Source organism: Orcinus orca, chromosome 6 (assembly GCF_937001465.1).
Source record: "Orcinus orca chromosome 6, mOrcOrc1.1, whole genome shotgun sequence".
NCBI lineage: Eukaryota > Metazoa > Chordata > Mammalia > Artiodactyla > Delphinidae > Orcinus > Orcinus orca.
Window position 1 is genome coordinate 21,163,561 of NC_064564.1, and position 19,779 is coordinate 21,183,339.

At 46.4% G+C, this 19,779-nt stretch overlaps 1 protein-coding gene across 2 annotated transcripts in view; it reads left to right on the forward strand.

The window, feature by feature from the left end:
* The window catches only part of GFRA2 (GDNF family receptor alpha 2), a 98,386-nt gene that overhangs the window by 24,699 nt on the left and 53,908 nt on the right, over nt 1–19,779 (forward strand). For both annotated transcript variants that reach the window (XM_004270619.3, XM_049711566.1), the window contains exon 4: nt 17,513–17,867. In XM_004270619.3, coding sequence (XP_004270667.1) covers nt 17,513–17,867 — 355 coding nt within the window. The remainder of the gene's footprint in view (nt 1–17,512; nt 17,868–19,779) is intronic.

The following is a 19,779-nucleotide window of genomic DNA, read 5'->3' on the forward strand; positions in this document are numbered from 1 at the left end:
TATTCAAAAGCAATTGATTTTTTTTTTTTTTTTTTTTTTTTTCGGTACGCGGGCCTCTCACTGCTGTGGCCTCTCCCGTTGCGGAGCACAGGCTCCGGACGCGCAGGCTCAGCGGCCATGGCTCATGGGCCCAGCTGCTCCGCGGCATGTGGGATCTTCCCAGACCGGGGCACGAACCCGTGTCCCCTGCATCGGCAGGCGGACTCTCAACCACTGCGCCACCAGGGAAGCCCAGCAACTGATTTTTTTTGAATTGATTTGCAGTGAATTTGCCATTCATCAAATTGACTTTTGGTGGGTTGGCCTGCTTCCAAAAATGCAGGGGCTCCGGAGAGCGCTGGGGTGGCCGTGTGCTATGTGGGGTGGAGGTGAGGGGAAAGTTCTGACAGAAAGTTGAGGACGTTAGGGAGCCTGGACTAAGACTGCTGGGGCCGGTTTGAGGAGGGCGGGCACCAGAGCAGTGGGGTAAGGGCTGGGCTCCCACTGGGCCCATGGGCCTTGAGTGACAGCAGAGCCCTGGCAGGAGGGCATTTTGGGCTTGGTCGGTCATCTCTCGGGGAAGTTGAGCTTTCACTTCATGCTGGATGGCGTGGGGCTCCCGGACACCAGCCACAGCTCCTGATGGTGCGGGGGCCCAGAAGTGAGAAAGATCTTTGAGGTCCTGCTCTCTTAGGCTTCTTGGGTAAGCAGAGGGATCTCTGAAGCCCTTCTCTTGCTCACCGACAGGGAGACTGGGAACCCTTTTGGCTCTTGGTATGTGATGCGTGTGGCTGGAGTGACAGGCACATGGGACAGGCCAGTTCTAGCAGGGCGTGTGAAAACGGAGAGATGGAGGGGAGGGTTTTTCTAGCCAGGGAACACATTCTTTTAAAAAAATATTTTTGTACAAATTTTAAAGGTTACTTTCCATTTACAGTTATTATATAATATTGGCTATATTCCCCATGTTGTACAATACATTCTTGAGCCTATCTTTTTTTTTTTTTTTTGCGGTACGTGGGCCTCTCACTGTTGTGGCCTCTCCCGTTGCGGAGCACAGGCTCCGGATGCGCAGGCTCAACGGCCATGGCTCACAGGCCCAGCCGCTCCGCGGCATGTGGGATCTTCCCGGACCGGGGCACGAACCTGTGTCCCCTGCATCGGCAGGTGGACTCTCAACCACTGCGCCACTAGGGAAGCCCTTGAGCCTATCTTATACACAACAGTTTGTACCTCTCACTCCCCTATCCTTGTATTGCCCCTCCCCCCCATAACCACTAGTTTGTTCTCTATATCTCTGAGTCTGCTTCTTATTTGTTATATTTGTAGTTTGCTGTATTTTTAAGATTCCACATATAAGTGATATTATACAGTGTTTGTCTTTCTCTGTCTGACTTATTTTACTTGGCTTAATGTCCTCCAAGTCCATCCATGTTACTGCAAATGGCAAAACTTCATTCTTTTTTATGGCTGAGTAGTATTCCATTGTATGTATGTGTGTATATATATATATATATATGTATATACACACACACACACACACACACACACACACACACACACCACGTCTTCTTTAGCCACTCATATGTTGATGGTCACTTAGGTTGTTTCCATATCTTGGCAATTATAAACAATGCTGCTATGAACATCGGTACATATATCTTTTCGAATTAGCGTTTTTACTTTTTTTTTGGATGTATACCCAGGAGTGGAATTGCTGGATCATATGGTAGTTCTATTTTTAATTTTTTGAGAAACCTCCATACTATTTTCCACAGTGGCTGCACCAATTTACATTCCCACCAACAGCAGGGACCACATTCTTAAACAAACATTTATTGCACATGTGCCATAGGCTGGAAACCGCTTGTGGCATTTGTGTCCACATTATCCCGTGGAATCTTTAGTGCAGTCCTGTGTGTAGGCAGGGTGGGTGTTGTATCTTCATTTTGCAGATGAGTAAAATGAGGCTGAAAGAGGTTGTGTTACCTGTGCACGCTTGCTCTGCTAGTCAGTGCCCCAGCCGGGTCCTCTAACTCCCCAGACATGGCTGGGAGTCCCTGCTCTTAATCACCAGCGCAGCCCCAAGCAGGATGGGCAGGGATGCTCGTGAGGCCTGCAGGGTAAGCCTCAGGCCAAAGGGAAAGTTTCTGTTTGTTACCTTGATTATAATCTCAAGTTCACACCGGAATGTAAACTCTAGGAAGAGAGGAGTTTTGTCAGTTTTGTTCATTTCTCCAGCAGTGTTCCACATGTAGTGGGTGCTCAGTAATTGACTGTTGTAAAAGTTAATGAATCTTGAGGGAGAGCTGGTCATGGGTGGCCCCATAGGGCAAGAAGCATGGAGGTAATGGTCAGGGTGGCTGCAACCCAGCAGGGAAGACGGGGGGCCCCCACGTGGAATCTCTTCTCCTTGCCCCTCCCTCTTCCTCCTCACCCTTCCCGCCTTTCATCCAGCCCTGTTTAGAGTTTGTTTAGTCTACATCTCATTGTTGAGTGCCTCTCTGCTCACCCTTGTGCCCCTAATTATCTGGACTCAGTTGACTGTCCTCCTTTTTGAAACTCTTGTCTTGGTTTCCATGACACCAGCATCTCCAGATTGTCCATCAGGTCATGGTCCGCTCCTCCCCAATCTCCACTAAATGATGGCACCTGGAGCTCTGTCCTGACCCGCTTCCTCTTCTTCATTGTCATCCTCAACCTCAGCTACCTCATGTAGTTATGTGGCTTTAAATAGCCTCCAATGTCAGTCATGCTCAGTTTTATCACTAGCTCAGACCTCTTTTCTGAACTCCAGACTCATTTATCCTCTTGCCTTTCAACATGTCCATGTGGACATCTCACAGGCATCTCAAACTTCAGTTGAAAACATTCTGTTCTGCCCCTCCTTCTTCTCTCTAAGTTTTTCCTGTTTCACCGAATTATTCCACCATCCGCTGGGTGATCAGGCCAAAAACCTAGGCGTTTTCCGTGATTTCTCTCCTTCTTCCCTTTCAGTATCCAGCCCATCCTGTTGGCTTTATCTCTAAATTATATGCAGAATACGCTCGTTTTTTGACATCTCTGCAGTCACCATTCTCCCCAAGCCTGCTACGGCAACAGCCTGTAACTGGTCTCCTTTTTAGCCCCCTCCCCTTCATGGGAACTCGGTCTTCCATCTGTCAGCCAAAGTACATGAGGTCGGGTGACTCCCATCCTTAAAACCCTCTAAATGCTTTGCATCTTAGAATAAAATCTGAAGTTCTTACCCTGTTCTGCAAGGTCCCACATGATCTCTGCTGACTGTCCCTCTGGCTTCCTCTTCCTCTCATTTCGTTTCGGAAACTCCAGCCACTTTCCCTTCCTTTTGCCTATAAGCACACCGAGCTCATGCCTGTCTCAGGACCTCTGTACCTGCTCTTCCTTTTGCTTGGGATTCCCTTACCTTGGATGTTTTTATTTGCGTGGTTCACTTCTGCCCTTCATTCTTTCTCAGCTTGGATGTCACCTCCTAGGACAGGCCTCCCTCATTCCGCGTTCTCTTCTGAATTCTGCTTATTTGATTTTCTTCATAGCGCTTTACATTGCCTTATTTATCTGTTTGTGTGTTTATTACCAGTCTTCCTCTCAATAGAGTAAAGGCCTCTGGAGAGCAGGGACTCCGTCTTTTCAGCTCACGGCTGGATTTCTGGGGCATGTGGTCAGCACGTGAAAACAGCCGTTGGCTGACAGCTGTTTGACCTACCAGGATGTGGAGCTGTGCCTTGTGAGCCCTGGTGTGTGTGTGCATGTTGAGGTGTGCACACGCGCTGTTGAGTTTGCAGGGTGGGACAGGGGAGCTCCCTTATTCCCTCCAGCTCGCAGAGTCCTGCAGTGGCGTGTGGGGGGATGGGAGTAGACAGGAGAGTCACAGAACTTCCTAGAAAGCCATATAGTTCAAAACCTGTCATTTTGGGCTTCCCTGGTGGCGCAGTGGTTAAGAATCCGCCTGCCAATGCAGGGGACACGGGTTCGAGCCCTGGTCCAGGAAGATCCCACGTGCCGTGGAGCAACTAAGCCCGTGTGCCACAACTACTGAGCCTGTGCTCTAGAGCCCGCATGCCACAACTACTGAGCCCACGTGCCACAACTACTGAAGCCCGCGTGCCTAGAGCCCGTGCTCTGCAACAAGACAAGCCACTGCAATGAGAAGCCCGTGCACCACAATGAAGAGTAGCCTCCGCTCGCCACAACTAGAGAAAGCCCGTGCACAGCAACGAAGACCCAACGTAGCCAAAAATAAATAAATAAAATAAATAAATTTATTAAAAAAAATTGTCATTTTTCAGGTGAGGAAATGAGACCCAGAGAGGGTCAGTCTTTGTTGGGGGTTTCACACACTTGGGAGAGATAGAGACAGAATTAGGGCCCAGGTTTCTGACTTCCACTTTAGTGACCAAGCTGCAGAGCATGGCCTAGGGGCCCAGGGTCAGCTTGAGGGTGGACATGGCCAGAAGCAGGATTAGGGACAAGCGACAAGCGTGGCAGTTTCCTGGAAGGCCAGAAGGAAGAGATGAAAAATTCAAGTCCTATTGCTTTGGAAGTTTTGTGGAAAGGTAAGCATCTTATTTTTGCTCCTCCAGGGAAAGGCCTGCTCTGTGGTTGGAAGGTCTACCTTGATGGGCCTTTCAGTTCGGGGCGGGCGGTGGGGTAGTGAAGCCCCCAGGGGACCTGCTCTGGTGACAGCAGAGGCCCATCAACTCCCTTCTGCTGAGGATGGGTTGGTCGATTGACTGTGGGCTGGATGGGGTGTGTGTGTGTTGGGAGACCAGGCCAGGGGCACCTCTGCTTCTCCTCTGAGCCTCTGGTTCTCCATCTTTGGAAGGCACCCTCAGAATCATGGGGAGCTTGTGAAATCCAGATTCCTGGGTGCCAGCCACAGAGCTCTCGACTGGGAGGGTCTGGGTGGGACTGAGCATCTGTGGGTAACAGGCAGTTCGAGCGAGTCACAAATGCACCAAAGTTTAAGAACTTCATGTCTAAATCAGTTACTTCCCTTCAAGGGCATGTACACCATTGCCAGAATGGGAAATGGGCATAGGAATAGATATTTGAATAGTAGTGCATTTTAACACGTCTTGGAAAAATTCAGAGCTAACATGGATGTTATCATCCAGGACAAATCTAGGTAGGTATTGAAAAATTTAAAAAGTGAGTCTGTTGAAGAAATTTAAACATTTCATTTAATATAAGAATTAAGGGATTTAAAGAAAAAATTAATTAAATATCGGCACAGGTGGTACTGGTAACATGGCCAAAACGATATAGCTGGTACCCGGGTGACTGCGGTTTGGTAAACCTAGCTCTATAAAAGAAAATATTCAAGGATATCATTTTGAAGATTTAAAGACAGATGGTCATTGGCTTGGGCGGCACCCCAGGAGGGAAGGAGGGAGGTGGGTGAAGCTTGGCTGGGGTGAGGCAGTCCCTCTACAGCTGTCCCCAGGGGCTGGAGCTGGGAGGATGAGTCCACGGAGGTTTTGGGAAGTGCCAAGCACGGTTAAATCCCACCGCCCTCTCCTTTGAGCAGCTGTTCCCATTTACTCCTTGGCCCATCTGCGCTCTTCTCAGCAGGCCTGGAGAGCGGGCTGGCCCAGGCCTGGGAGGAATTCCTTGCTCCTGAATCCCTCAAAGGTCCTGTGTGGTCTGTGTAGGGATGGGGCAGGGTGGTGGTGGGCTAGCAGGGACCTCCCTCCCTGCTGTTTGGATATTTTAGTTCAGGGGCTGCGGCCCACACTGGGCTCGTGTTTGCAGTCCAGCACATCCTTCTTCCTCCCCAGTGGGGTCTCTTGAAAAGGATAACAAAGGCTTCTGGACCCGAGGGAGAGGCGCCTTAGTGCAGATGCAGAGGCAGTGGATGGGCTGGGAAGAGGCTGTCCCAGGTCTGCCTGCCCCAGCACGGGCTTCCTCACTTACTGGGGGAGCCAGAGCAGGCCAGCCCTGGGCCTTTCTCCAGGTGGAGCGGGGCCCCATCATCGGCCCACTGGCCTCTCTACCCACTCCGGGAGGATCAGAAGGGGCATCTTCCTGGTAACTAGGCAACTGCTGTTACTTTCGCCACCCTTTGTGTGTGCGTGCGTGCGTGCGTGCGCGCGTGTGTGCGTATTTCGTAGGAAATTTACCAAGTTTTGGCCCAGGGGTTTACATTTCCCACCCCCTTAGCAAAAGCTTTCACTATTCAAGTTCCAAATGGAAGCCGCTGAGGCTGTAATTACACCACGTTAGCTCGGGAACATACTGAGGGGAGCGGGAAGGCGCACCTGGGAACCTGAGAGCCGCCGTGGGCCTGAATTAGCTGCTGTTCATTGGCGGTTGTCACCCTGCTCCTCTCTGGGGCCCCTCATGTCCTTGCTCTCCTCCACCTCAGCCCCAGGCTGCTTGACTGTTCGCTTCCACCAGCCAGCGTCCTGACAGGTGCACTGAATGGGAAAGAACACCCTGGCTGGTCCAGGAGAGCCCTCCCATGGAAGTGGTGCCCAGAATAGCCTTCGTGTAGACAGGTGTCCTTGCGTCCTCGCCTGGCCCGGGCAGAGTGGCTTGACAGCTGCTCAGAGACTCGCCCCCACCCTGCCCCATGGCTGAAAGCTCTTGCATGGCTCCCCAGCATTGTCTCTGGTGGTCCCTCTTCCAGGCTGCATCTCCAGGCACCCTGGATTGCTGTGGGCTCCTTCCAGCCTCTGACCTTGCTGTTTTTCTCTCTGCCTGGGACCCCCTTTCCACTCTCTTTGCTTCCTCTCCCTCATCATGTAGGTTGCAGGAGAGCGGTTGCTGCTTCTGGGACCCCCTGGTCTGGGCGGGATGCTTTCCCCTTGGCTCCTATAGGCAGTGCCCTGACCTCCCCAGCACATCAGCATCACCTCAGCCTTGACCCCAGCCACGTGTCTGGGGAAGTGCCTGGCACACGGTGGACCCTCAAAGATTTGTTAATTGAATGGGTAGGAAAACGAACCTTGATTCCCTTTCTGCCCTAATTCCCCTTTAATTTTTACAAGAAGGTAGGGAACTTTTCTCTTTCTGCCTTCATAGGGCTGTTGTTGTCTGGGTAGGATATTGGGGTGATGGTTCAGTCTTCGATGATTGCCCTCCTAGTTTCACTTCTGAACACTTCCGGGCTGGACCCCGCATTGATGCTTGACTGCACGTGGTCTTGTACTGACTGATGTTGCTGGTCCTGTGTCATTTTTGGCTTCCTTAATAATACTAGCCAACATTTTTTGAACACTTATTATGAACTAGATACTGTACTAAATACATTTATTTTTTCACTCATCAAATACGGACACAGCATTCACTAGGTACCAGACACTGGCACCTATGGAATCAGCAGTGAGTACAACTGAAAAACCCCCTGCTTTCATGGAGCTTACATTTGGTAGAAAAATACAAATGACTAAATAAGTGTATACGATGGCAGATGGTGATGTGTAATCTGGGAAAAAGAGATCAGAGTAGGGGGTGAAGGGAGTGACTTGTTATTATGTGTAGGGTGGTCATGAAGGACTCACAGATAAGGTAACATTGAACAGAGACCTGAAAGAAGTTGAGGAAAGGAGCTGTGTGGTCATGGGGGTGGGGGAGAGCTTTCCAGGCAGAAATCAGCAAGTGCGAAGGCCCAGAGGTCGGGTCATGATTGGCATGCTCCAGGAAGAGTAAGGAGGCCAGTGTGGCTGGAAGGGAGTAAGTGAATAGGGGGAATGAGTAGGAAGTGAGGTCGTATATGACAGTGCTGGCTAATGGAGGTATGTTATGAGTCACATATATGCAATTCTAAAATTTCTTTCCTTTTTTAAAATTTTTATTAGAGTTGATTTACAGTGTTGTGTTAGTTTCAGGTGTACTGCAAAGTGAATCAGTTATACATATACATGAATCTACTCTTTTTTATTTTATTTTTTTTGAATTTTAGAATCTTATTGTTTTATACAGCAGGTTCTTATTAGTTATCCATTTTATACATATTAGTGTCTGTATGTCAATCCCAATCTCCCAACTCATCACACCACCCCCGCTCCCCCGCCAATTTTCCCCCTTGGTGTCCATACGTTTTTTTCTCTACATCTGTGTCTCTATTTCTGCCCTGCAAACCGGTTCATCTGTACCATTTTTCTAGGTTCCACATATATGCGTTAATATATGATATTTGTTTTTCCTCTTTCTGAATTACTTCACTCTGTATGACAGTCTCTAGATTCATCCACATCTCTACAAATGACCCAATTTTCTTCCTTTTTATGGCTGAGTAATATTCCATTGTATATATATATATCGCATCTTCTTTATCCATTCATCTGTCGATGGGCATTTAGGTTGCTTCCATGACCTGGCTATTGTAAATAGTGCTGCAATGAACAATGGGGTGCATGTGTCTTTTTGAATTATGGTTTTTCTCTGGGTATATACCCAGTAGTGGGATTGCTGGGTCATACGGTAGTTCTATTTTTAGTTTTTTAAGGAACCTCCATACTGTTCTCCATAGTGGCTGTATCAATTTACATTCCCACCAACAGTGCAAGAGGGTTCCCTTTTCTCCACTCCCTCTCCAGCATTTGTTGTTTGTAGATTTTCTAATGATGCCCATTCTCACTAGTGTGAGGTGATACCTCATTGTAGTTTTGATTTGCATTTCTCTAATAATTAGTGATGTTGAGCAGCTTTTCATGTGCTTCTTGGCCACCTGTATGTCTTCTTTGGAGAAATGTCTATTTAGGTCTTCTGCCCATTTTTGAATTGGGTTGTTTATTTTTTTAATATTGAGCTACATGAACTGTTTATATATTTTGGAGATTAATCCTTTATCCATTGATTCATTTACAAATATTTTCCCCCATTCTGAGGGTTGTCTATTTGTCTTCTTTGTAGTTTCCTTTGTTTTGCAAAAACTTTTAAGTTTCATTAGGTCCCATTTGTTTATTTTTGTTTTTATTTCCATTACTCTAGGAGGTGGATCAAAAAATATCTTGCTGTAATTTATGTCAAAGAGTGTTCTTCATATGTTTTCCTCTAAGAGTTTTATAGTGTCCGGTCTTACAGTTAGGTCTCTAATCCATTTTGAGTTTATTTTTGTGTATGGTGTTAGGGCATGTTCTAATTTCATTCTTTTACATGTAGCTGTCCAGTTTTCCCAGCACCACTTATTGAAGAGACTGTCTTTTCTCCATTGTATATCCTTGCCTCCTTTGTCATAGATTAGTTGACCATAGGTGCGTGGGTTTATCTCTGGGCTTTCTATCCTGTTCCATTGATCTATTTTTCTGTTTTTGTGCCAGTACCATATTGTCGTGTTTACTGTAGCTTTGTAGTATAGTGTGTGAAGTCAGGAAGTCTGATTCCTCCAGCTCCGTTTTTTTCCCTCAAGACTGCTTTGGCTATTCAGGGTCTTTCTGTCTCCATACAAATTTTAAGATTTTTTGTTCTAGTTCTGTAAAGAATGCCATTGGTAATTTGATAGGGATTGCATTGAATCTGTAGATGGCTTTGGGTAGTATAGTCATTTTCACAATATTGATTCTTCCAATCCAAGAACATGGTATCTCTCTCCATCTGTTTGTATCATCTTTAATTTCTTTCAACAGTGTCTTATAGTTTTCTGCATACACATCTTTTGTCTCCCTGGGTAGGTTTATTCCTAGGTATTTTTGTTGCAATGGTAAATGGGAGTGTTTCCTTAATTTCTCTTTCAGATTTTTCATCATTAGTGTATAGGAATGCAAGAGATTTTTGTGCATTAATTTTGTATCCTGCAACTTTACCAAATTCACTGATTAGCCCTAGTAGTTTTCTGGTGGCATCTTTAGGATTCTCTGTGTATAGTATCATGTCATCTGCAAACAGTGACAGCTTTACTTCTTTTCGGATTTGGATTCCTTTAATTTCTTTTTCTTCTCTGATTGCTGTGGCTAGGACTTCCAAAACTATGTTGAATAATAGTGGTGAGAGTGGACATCCTTGTCTTGTTCCTGATCTTAGAGGAAATGCTTTCAGTTTTTCACTGTTGAGAATGATGTTTACTGTGGGTTTGTCATATATGGCCTTTATTATGTTGAGGTAGGTTCCCTCTATGCCCACTTTCTGGAGAGTTTTTATCATAAATGGGTGTTGAATTTTGTCAAAAGCTTTTTCTGCATCTATTGAGATGCTCATATGGTTTTTATTCTTCAGTTTGTTAATATGGTGTATCACGTTGATTGATTTGCCTATATTGAAGAATCCTTGCATCCCTGGGATAAATCCCACTTGATCACGGTGTATGATCCTTTTAATGTGTTGTTAGATTCTGTTTGTAGTATTTTGTTGAGGATTTTTGCATCTATATTCATCAGTGATATTGGTCTGTAATTTTCTTTTTTTGTAGTGTCTTTGTCTGGTTTTGGTATCAGGGTGATGGTGGCCTCATAGAATGAGTTTGGGAGTGTTCCTTCCTCTGCAATTTTTTGGAAGAGTTTGCGAAGGATGGGTGTTAGCTCTTCTCTAAATGTTTGATAGAATTCACCTGTGAAACCATCTGGTCCTGGACTTTTGTTTGTTGGAGGATCTTTAATCACAGTTTCAATTTCAGTACTTGTGATTGGTCTGTTCATATTTTCTATTTCTTCCTGGTTCAGTCTTGTAAGGTTATACCTTTCTAAGAATTCTTCCATTTCTTCCAGGTTGTCCATTTCATTGGCATAGAGTTGCTTGTAGTAGTCCCTTAGGATGCTTTGTATTTCTGTGGTGTCTGCTGTAACTTCTTTTTCTTTTCTAATTTTATTGATTTGAGTCCTCTCCCTCTTTTTCTTGATGAGTTTGGCTAGTGGTTTATCAATTTTGTTTATCTTCTCAAAGAACCAGTTTTTAGTTTTATTGATCTTTGCTATTGTTTTCTTTGTTTCTATTTCATTTACTTCTGCTCTGATCTTTATAATTTCTTTCCGTGTACCAACTTTGGGTTTTGTTTTTCTTCTTTCTCTAGTTCCTTTAGGTATAAGGTTTGATTGTTTATTTGAGATTTTTCTTGTTTCTTGAGGTAGACTTGTATTGCTATAAACGTCCCTCTTAGAACTGCTTTTGCTGCATCCCATAGGTTTTGGATCATTGTGTTTTTGTTGTAATTAGTCTCAAGATATTTTTTGATTTCCTCTTTGATTTCTTCAGTGATCTTTTGGTTATTTAGTAACGTATTGTTTAGCCTCCATGTGTTTGTGTTTTTTACGTTTTTTCCCCCTGTAATTGTTTTCTAATCTCATAGCATTGTGGTCAGAAAAGATGCTTGATTTGATCTCAACTTTCTTAAATTTACTGAGGCTTGATTTGTGACCCAAGATGTGATCTACCCTGGAGAATGTTCCGTGTGCACTTGAGAAGAAAGTGTAATCTGCTGTTTTTGGATGGAATGTCTTATGAATATCAATTAAATCTATCTGGTCTATAGTGTCATTTAAAGCTTGTGTTTCCTTATTAATTTTCTGTTTGGGTGATCTGTCCATTGGTGTAAGTGAGGTGTTAAAGTCCCCCACTATTATTGTGTTACTGTTGATTTCCTCTTTTATAGCTGTTAGCTGTTGCCTTATGTATCGAGGTACTCCTATGTGGGTTCATATATACTTATAATTGTTATATCTTCTTCTTGGATTGATCCCTTGACCATTATGTAGTGTCCTTCCTTGTCTCTTGTAACATTCTTTATTTTAAACATTTAACATTCTTTATTCTCTATTTTATCTGATATGAGTATTGCTACTCCAGCTTTCTTTTGATTTCCATTTGCATGGAATATCTTTTTCCATCGCTTCACTTTCAGTCTGTATGTGTCCCTAGGTCTGAAGTGGGTCTCTTGTAGACAGCATATATATGGGTCTTGTTTTTGTATCCATTCAGCGAGCCTGTGTCTTTTGGTTGGAGCATTTAATCCATTAATGTTTAAGGTAATTATCGATACGTATGTTCCTATTACCATTTTCTGAATTGCTTTGGGTTTGTTTTTGTAAGTCCTTTTCTTCTCTTGTGTTTCCCACTTAGAGAAGTTCCTTTAGCATTTGTTGAAGAGCTGGTTTGGTGGTGCCGAATTCTCTTAGCTTTTGCTCATCTGTAAAGCTTCTGATTTCTCCATCGAATCTGAATGAGATCCTTGCCGGATAGAGTAATCTTGATTGTAGGTTCTACCCTTTCATCACTTTAAATATATCATGCCACTCCCTTCTGGCTTGTAGAGTGTCTACTGAGAAATCAGCTGTTAACCTTATGGGAGTTCCCTTGTGTGTTATTTGTCATTTTTCCCTTGTTGCTTTCAATAATTTTTCTTTGTCTTTAAGTTTTGTCAATTTGATTACCATGTGTCTCAGCGTGTTTCTCCTTGGGTTTATCCTGTATGGGACTCTCTGTGCTTCCTGGACTTGGGTGGCTATTTCCTTTCCCATGTTAGGGAAGTTTTCGACTATAATCTCTTATAATATTTTCTCAGGTCCTTTCTCTCTCTCTTCTCCTTCTGGGACCCATATAATGCAAATGTTCTTGCATTTAATGTTGTCCCAGAGGTCTCTTAGGCTGTCTTCATTTCTTTTCATTCTTTTTTCTTTATTCTGTTCTGTGGCAATGAATTCCACCATTCTGTCTTCCAGGTCACTTATCCATTCTTCTGCCTCAGTTATTCTGTTGTTGATTCCTTCTAGTGTATTTTTCATTTCAGTTATTGTATTGTTCATCTCTGTTTGTTTGTTCTTTAATTCTTCTAGATCTTTGTTAAACATTTCTTGCATCTTCTCCATCTTTGCCTCCATTCTTTTTCTGAGGTCCTGGATCATCTTCACTACCATTATTCTGAATTCTTTTTCTGGAAGGTTGCCTATCTCTGCTTCATTTAGTTGTTTTTCTGGGGTTTTATCTTGTTCCTCCTTTTATCTTGTTCCTTTATCTTGTTCCTTCATCTTGTTCCTTGGCCAGAGGTACATAGTCCTCTGCCTTTTCATCTTGTCTATCTTTCTGTAAATGTGATTTTTGTTCCACAGGCTGCAGGATTGTAGTTCTTCTTGCTTCTGCTGTCTTTCCTCTGGTGGATAAGGCTATCTAAGAGGCTTGTGCAAGTTTCCTGATGCGAGGGACTGGTGGTGGGTAGAGCTAGGTGTTGCTCTGGTGGGCAGAGCTCAGTAAAACTTTAATCTGCTTGTCTGCTGATGGTTGGGGCTGGGTTCCCTCCCTGTTGGTTGTTTGGCCTGAGGCAACCCAACACTGGAGCCTACCCAGGCTCTTTGGTGGGGCTAATGGCGGACTCTGGGAGAGCTCCTGCCAAGGAGTACTTCCGAGACTTTCTGCTGCCAGTGTCCTTGTCCTCACGGTGAAACACAGCCACCGCCTGCCTCTGCAGGAGACCCTCCAACACTAGCAGGTAGGTCTGGTTCAGTCTCCTATGGGGTCACTGCTCCTTCCCCTGGGTCCCAGTGCACACACTACTTTGTTTGTGCCCTCCAAGAGTGGAGTCTCTGTTTACCCCAGTCCTGTCAGAGTCCTACAATCAAATCCTGCTAGCCTTCAAAGTCTGATTTTCTAGGAATTCCTCCTCCCATTGCCGGACCCCCAGGTTGGGAAGCCTAACATGGGACTCAGAACCTTCACTCCAGTGGGTGGACTTCTGTGGTATAAGTGTTCTCCAGTTTGTGAGTCACCCACCCAGCAGTTATGGGATTTGATTTTATTGTGATTGCGCCCCTCCTACCATCTCATTGTGACTTCTCCTTTGTCTTTGGATGTGGGGTATCTTTTCTGGTGAGTTCCAGTGTCTTCCTGTCGATGATTGTTCAGCAGTTAGTTGTGATTCCGGTGCTCTCGCAAGAGGGAGTGAGTGCACGTCCTTCTACTCCTCCATCTTGAACTAATCTCATACTCTTTTTTAGATTCTTGTCCCATATCAGTCATTAGAGACTACTGAGCAGAGTTCCCTGTGCTACACAGTAGGTCCTTATTAGTTATCTATTTTATATATAGTAGTGTGTATAGGTAAATACCAGTCTCTCAATTTATCCCTCCCACCAATTCTAAAATTTCTGATAGGTGCATTAAAAAAGTTAAAAAGAAGCAAGTTAAATTAATAAATACTTTTGTTTAACACAATATATCCAAAATATTATCACTTCAACATGTAATCAGGTAAAACATTGTTTGAAATGAAATGCTTTACATTATTATTTTTTCTCATTAAGATTTCAAAATCTGGTGTGCACATTTCTTTTCGGGCTAGCTCCATTTCAAGTTCGATGGCCACATGAGGTAATGGCTGCCATATTGGACAGCACACATATAGAGCCTTGTGGACCCTGCCAAGGCCTCTGAATGAGATGGGGAAGCCACTGGAAGCTTTGGGGCCCAGGAGCATTATCTCTGCCTTAGGTTCTAGAAGGTTCACTCCAGCTGTGATGAGAGAAGATTGCTGTGGGGTGGGAGGCAGAAGGACAGAGCAGGGAGACTGGGAAGGAGACCTTTACCAGTACACAGTGACAATGGTTTGGACCGAGGTGGGGACGGTGGTGGTGGTGAGAGTGGCTGGATTCTGGGTATGTTCTCCCAGATCTTTCTGCTGTGGATAAGAGAGCAGTCAAGGGAGGACCAAGAATTTTGGCCTGAGCTACTGGAAGGCTGGAGTTGTTTTCAGAGGGATGAGGAAGACCCGGGGTGGGGGGCAGCCTTGGGGGAACGTGGGGTGTGGTTTGAGATGTGGGTGATAGCCTTTCAGGTGGAGTTGATGGGCAGGCAGCTGGACATATGAGTCTGGGGTTCAGAGTGCAGGTCCCTCACCTGGCTGGGGATATAAATTTGGGAGTCGACAGCGTATTGATGGTGTGTAAGGCCATGCATGAGTGGAGGCCCTGGGGAGTGGGTGCATATAGAGGAAAGGGGGCTGAGCCCTGGTGGAGAAGATGGAACCAGTGAAGCAGGCCTGGAGGGAGAGCAAAGGGAGGCAGCAGGAAGGCTGTGAGAAAAGGGGGGCTGAGGGAGCCACCAGTTGTGTCCAGTGTGCCGATGGGCAGGGGAGGAGGAACCCCCAGGGCCTCTGATCACTGCCAAGGAAGGAGGCAAATGCCAGGCTGCCGTGGGTCCAGGAGAGAACGGGAGGGGAGAAAGTGACTACTGATATAGATGACTCGTTTGAGGGGTTTTGCTTTAAAGAGGAGCAGAAAGATAGGGTGGTAGCTTAGCAGTGGGCGTGTGGTCACGAGAAGTTCTTTTTTTCCCTTAAAGATGGGCAATGTAATAGCAGATGGGGATGATCTAGTAGACGAGGGAGAGAGAGAGAAAAATGAGCTCATTCATGCTCACAGCAGCGCTATGAAGTAGGTACTATTTTCCAGACGGGGAGACTGAGGCGAAGGAAGGTCCAGCCACTTGCCCAAGGCCACACAGCTGATAAGCAGCAGGATGAGTAATCGATGCAGATGCCTCAGCTTTAGGATGCCCAGTCTTAATCATTCCGCTGCTCTGCCTCTTCGTTTCCTAGCTAGATTTGTGAGGTCTTTGAGAAGGGGCTCCTCTTACATGTACGGGTCCAGCCCAGCACCTGGCAGGGAGAGGGCTGTGCAGAGGCGGGACTTGATAGATCATTAATGACCAGGTGATCGGAACACTGGGACCTGTGCTGGAAGTGCCATGGGAGGGTAGACGTGGCCACACCCTAGTCTTTCCCACCCTCTGTGGGGCAGGGCCTCACGTGGATAGGGTAGTGCTCAAGAGATACTGAAAAGCATTTGTTGGGTGGATGAGGAATGAATGAGAGACCATGGCGCATCCATCCTAGGACCTAAGCCGGTGGCTCTCCCTGGTACACCACGGTGCTGGCCAGATCTGGGCTCCTGCTCTGGTTTGCTGCCAGTGTGCTAGAAGATCTCCCACCCAGCTCTCACCAGAATGTCATGGGGTGGCAGGTGAGGGGTCTGTGCAGACTGAATTCCTGCCTCCCTACTCTGTCATCAGGATGGACAAGAGGTGCTCTGCAGGTGGGAGTAGGCTGGTGGCTGGGGGGGTCCCTGTGCCATGTGTTCCCCTCAGAACAGCTGAGACTTGGGGGTTGGGGCAGACACCACAGAAGGAACCCGACAGTTCCCGGGATCACCGAGGTGTTTTGCTCCACAGGCAGTGGCATGAAGCTCAAAGCCACGGCTCTGATGCCAAGGTCCCAGCCTCCAGCTCATCTGCGCTTTGCTTGATTAAGGGCTCAGCCCTGCTGGAGCCTGAGGCTGGCCTTCAGCCTCCTCCTCACACTGCAGGGCTCCCAGCCCAGCGCTTGCTTTCAGTGGTCCCGGTTGCACTAAGTGTCTGCAGTAGCAGTCCCACCCCATGGGGCCTTTTGAAATGTGTGGGGACAGTTTCAGTGGTCACAGTGGTGGGGGTGAGGATGGTGGCTGTGGTGCTGTTGGTACCCTGGCTGCTGAAGATCCCATAGTGGGAACTTCCTAAGGGCCAGCAGTGCTCCCTGACCGGAAGCCCTGCTCACATGTGCGACCTTGGGTGCCCAGGGACCCGGGGACCCATCTTGCATCAATGGCCATCCAGTTGTGTACTCTTGAGCCAGTCCCTTTGTTTCCCCATTTCCCACTTTTGTGAACAGGGCCACAAACGCCTAGTTGCTTGCTTTTTGGTCTTGTGATAATTTTTTTCTTAAATCAAAGTATAGTTGATTCACAATATTGTGTTAGTTTCAGGTGTACAGCAAAGTGATTCAGTTATATACATATGTATATATTTTCAGATTATTTTCCATTATAGGTTATTACAAGATACTGAATATAGTTCCCTGTGCTATATAGTAAATCCTTGTTGCTTATCTATTTTATGTATAGTAGTTTGTGTCTGTTAATCCCATACCCCTAATTTATCCCTCCCCCTCCCCTTTTCTCTCTGGTCTTGTTTGTCTTCTGTGTCTGTTTCTGTTTTGTGTACAGATTCATTTGTATTATTTTTTAGATTCCACATATAAATGATATCATATAATATTTGTCTTCCTCTGACTTTCATCACTTAGTATGATAATCTGTAGGTCCATCCATGTTGCTGCAAATGGCATTATTTCATTCTTTTTTATGGCTGAGTAGTATTCCATTGTTTATATACACCACATCTTCTTTATCCATTCATCTGTTTATGGACACTTAGGTTGTTTCCATGTCTTGGCTATTGTAAATAGCACTGCTATGAACATTAGGGTGCATGTATCTTTTCAAATTGGAGTTTTCGTCTTCTCTGGTTATATGCCCAGGAGTGGGATAGCTGGATCATTTGGTAGCTCTATTTTTAGCTTTTTAAAGGAATCTTCATACTGTTTTTGAAATAAGTTTTAAATAAGACTTTGGTTTAATAGTTGTCATCCTAAAAGCGCACCGTACGTACAGCTTGCTCAGTGGACCCGCATATTAACTCACTTGATCTTCATCACAGCCTTAGGCGGGAGGGCTGCTAAGTGATCCCCATCTCACAGATGAGCAAGCCGAGTCCAAGAGCACAGTGACCCTGGGGGGTGTCCCCAGCATTGGCTGACTGCCTCCTTCCTTCCCTCCAGGGACAGGGGCAGACCCGGCAGTCAGCGCCAAGAGCAACCACTGCCTGGATGCCGCCAAAGCCTGCAACCTGAATGACAACTGCAAGAAGCTGCGCTCCTCCTACATCTCCATCTGCAACCGCGAGATCTCGCCCACTGAGCGCTGCAACCGCCGCAAGTGCCACAAGGCCCTGCGCCAGTTCTTTGACCGCGTGCCCAGCGAGTATACCTACCGCATGCTCTTCTGCTCCTGCCAGGACCAGGCGTGCGCTGAGCGCCGCCGCCAGACCATCCTGCCCAGCTGCTCCTACGAGGACAAGGAGAAGCCCAACTGCCTGGACCTCCGCAGCCTGTGCCGGACAGACCACCTCTGCAGGTAGGGGCCGCTGCAGCTCTGAGGGGAGTCGGCTGGGGTGCTCTGCCTGCTCGACATTCCCGAGTTCGCTGGGTTAGGATCTTGAGCCCAGAAGAGAGGGTGACTCGGACATGTGCAAAACAAATTGTCATTCATTCATTCATTCGTCCTTCCCTTCCTTCCTTCATCCATCCATCCATCCATCCATCCATCCATCCATCCATCCATCCATCCATTCATCCATTCATCCATCCATCCATCCATCCATCCATCCATCCATCCATCCATCCATCCATCCATTCACCCATCCATCTATTCATCCGTTCATTCATCTGTCCATTCATTTATTCAGCACAGGTTTATCATTCGCCTGCTGTGTGCCGTGCTTCAGGCTAAGCACCATGGGGGAAACCAAGATGAACCACCCTAGGAGCTCCTAATTTAACATCATAGACCCTAGAGCCTGGAGTAAGAAGGGACCTTCAGTGACTTTAGGTCCACTTCTAAAGGAAGCCCACCCATTATCCTGGTGAGGTCCTGTGGCCGTCATGGAAGGGCTCTTGCACATCCCAGAGGCAGCTCCTTCCACACTGACAGCTGAGCTCGTCTAGTGCTGGGTGGAGCATGGGGACTCTGATGGTCCTGGGTTTGAATCCTGACTTTTCCACTTACTAGCTGTGTGATTTTGAGCAGGCTTTTTAAATGTCCTGAGTGTCCATCCCTTCACCCATGAAATGGAAATAAAAATACCCAAGGCACAGCATTATTGTGAGGATTAGAAGACATATGTGTTAAAGCTTAGTGCAGAGTTTGGCATAAAGTAATTGCTTAATAAGTGTCTAATTATTTGGAAGGTTTGTTTTGTTACAGTGAGTTGAAATTTGCCTCTGTGATTCTTCCATTTTTCTCGTTTGTTATTAACCATTTATTGAACCTCTCTTGCATCCAGTGCATGGTTCTAAGGCTCAGGCATGCAGAGGTGAACACGATGCTCTCCAAGGAGCACCCAGAAGGGAGATAGACAGGGGGAGCAGGGATCCCAATGCAGTGGGCTGAGGGCTGTGGGCTCCCAGAGGAGGGTGCACAGGAGAAGGGCATCTGCCTCAACCTGGGGCTCCAGAGGACGGGGCCTTGAGCTGAACCTCGGAACATGAGAAGGAGAAAGCCAGGGAATGAGTCTGGCATGCAAATAAAAGGAACATGTAATGGGGCCACATGTTGTTGGTGGGCAGCTGTTAGATGGATGTATGGATGCGGGAAACATCTTTTGCACAGAATTATTTGTTGTGTTATTTGTATGTGGGGAAAGAATATGCAAAGGCTGGAGGGTAGGAGAGAGCCTGTGATTTTGGGCACCTGCAGGTGGTGGGTGCACGTGGAGTGTGGGCCACGGGGTGGGAAGGCCAGAGGTGAGGCTGCTAGGGAGACAGGGATTGCTTACTGGACCCCAGACACTGGTCTATTATATGGTTTATCTCATTAATCCTTGCAACAAGGCTATGAGGTAGGTACTGTTATTGTCTTTATCTGTCAAATCATCAGGGTCGTAGAAAGTAACTTGCCCAAGGTCACACAGCTCATGCATTTGAGAGCTGGATCCGATCTCCAGTGCTTTCCTCCCAGTGTAGCACACTGGCCTGGACTAAGATAGTGGCTGTGGGCATGGGGAGAAGTGTATCAGTTCAGAGATGATTGGTAAGTAGACTTGACAGGACTGGGGACTGGTTGAAAGTTCCCTGGAGGGAGAGGCATTTCTGTTTTGTTTACTCCGCACCTGGTCCTGCACATAGAGCCTGACGCATGGCGAGCGCTCCATGAACATTACTTGAATGGATACATGAATGGTGGCCACCATGTTTACCGGGTGAATAATTCTGGGGCGATGGATCATTCAGCACTGGGGGTGTGCAGCATCTGAGATGGTGGTGCGGGG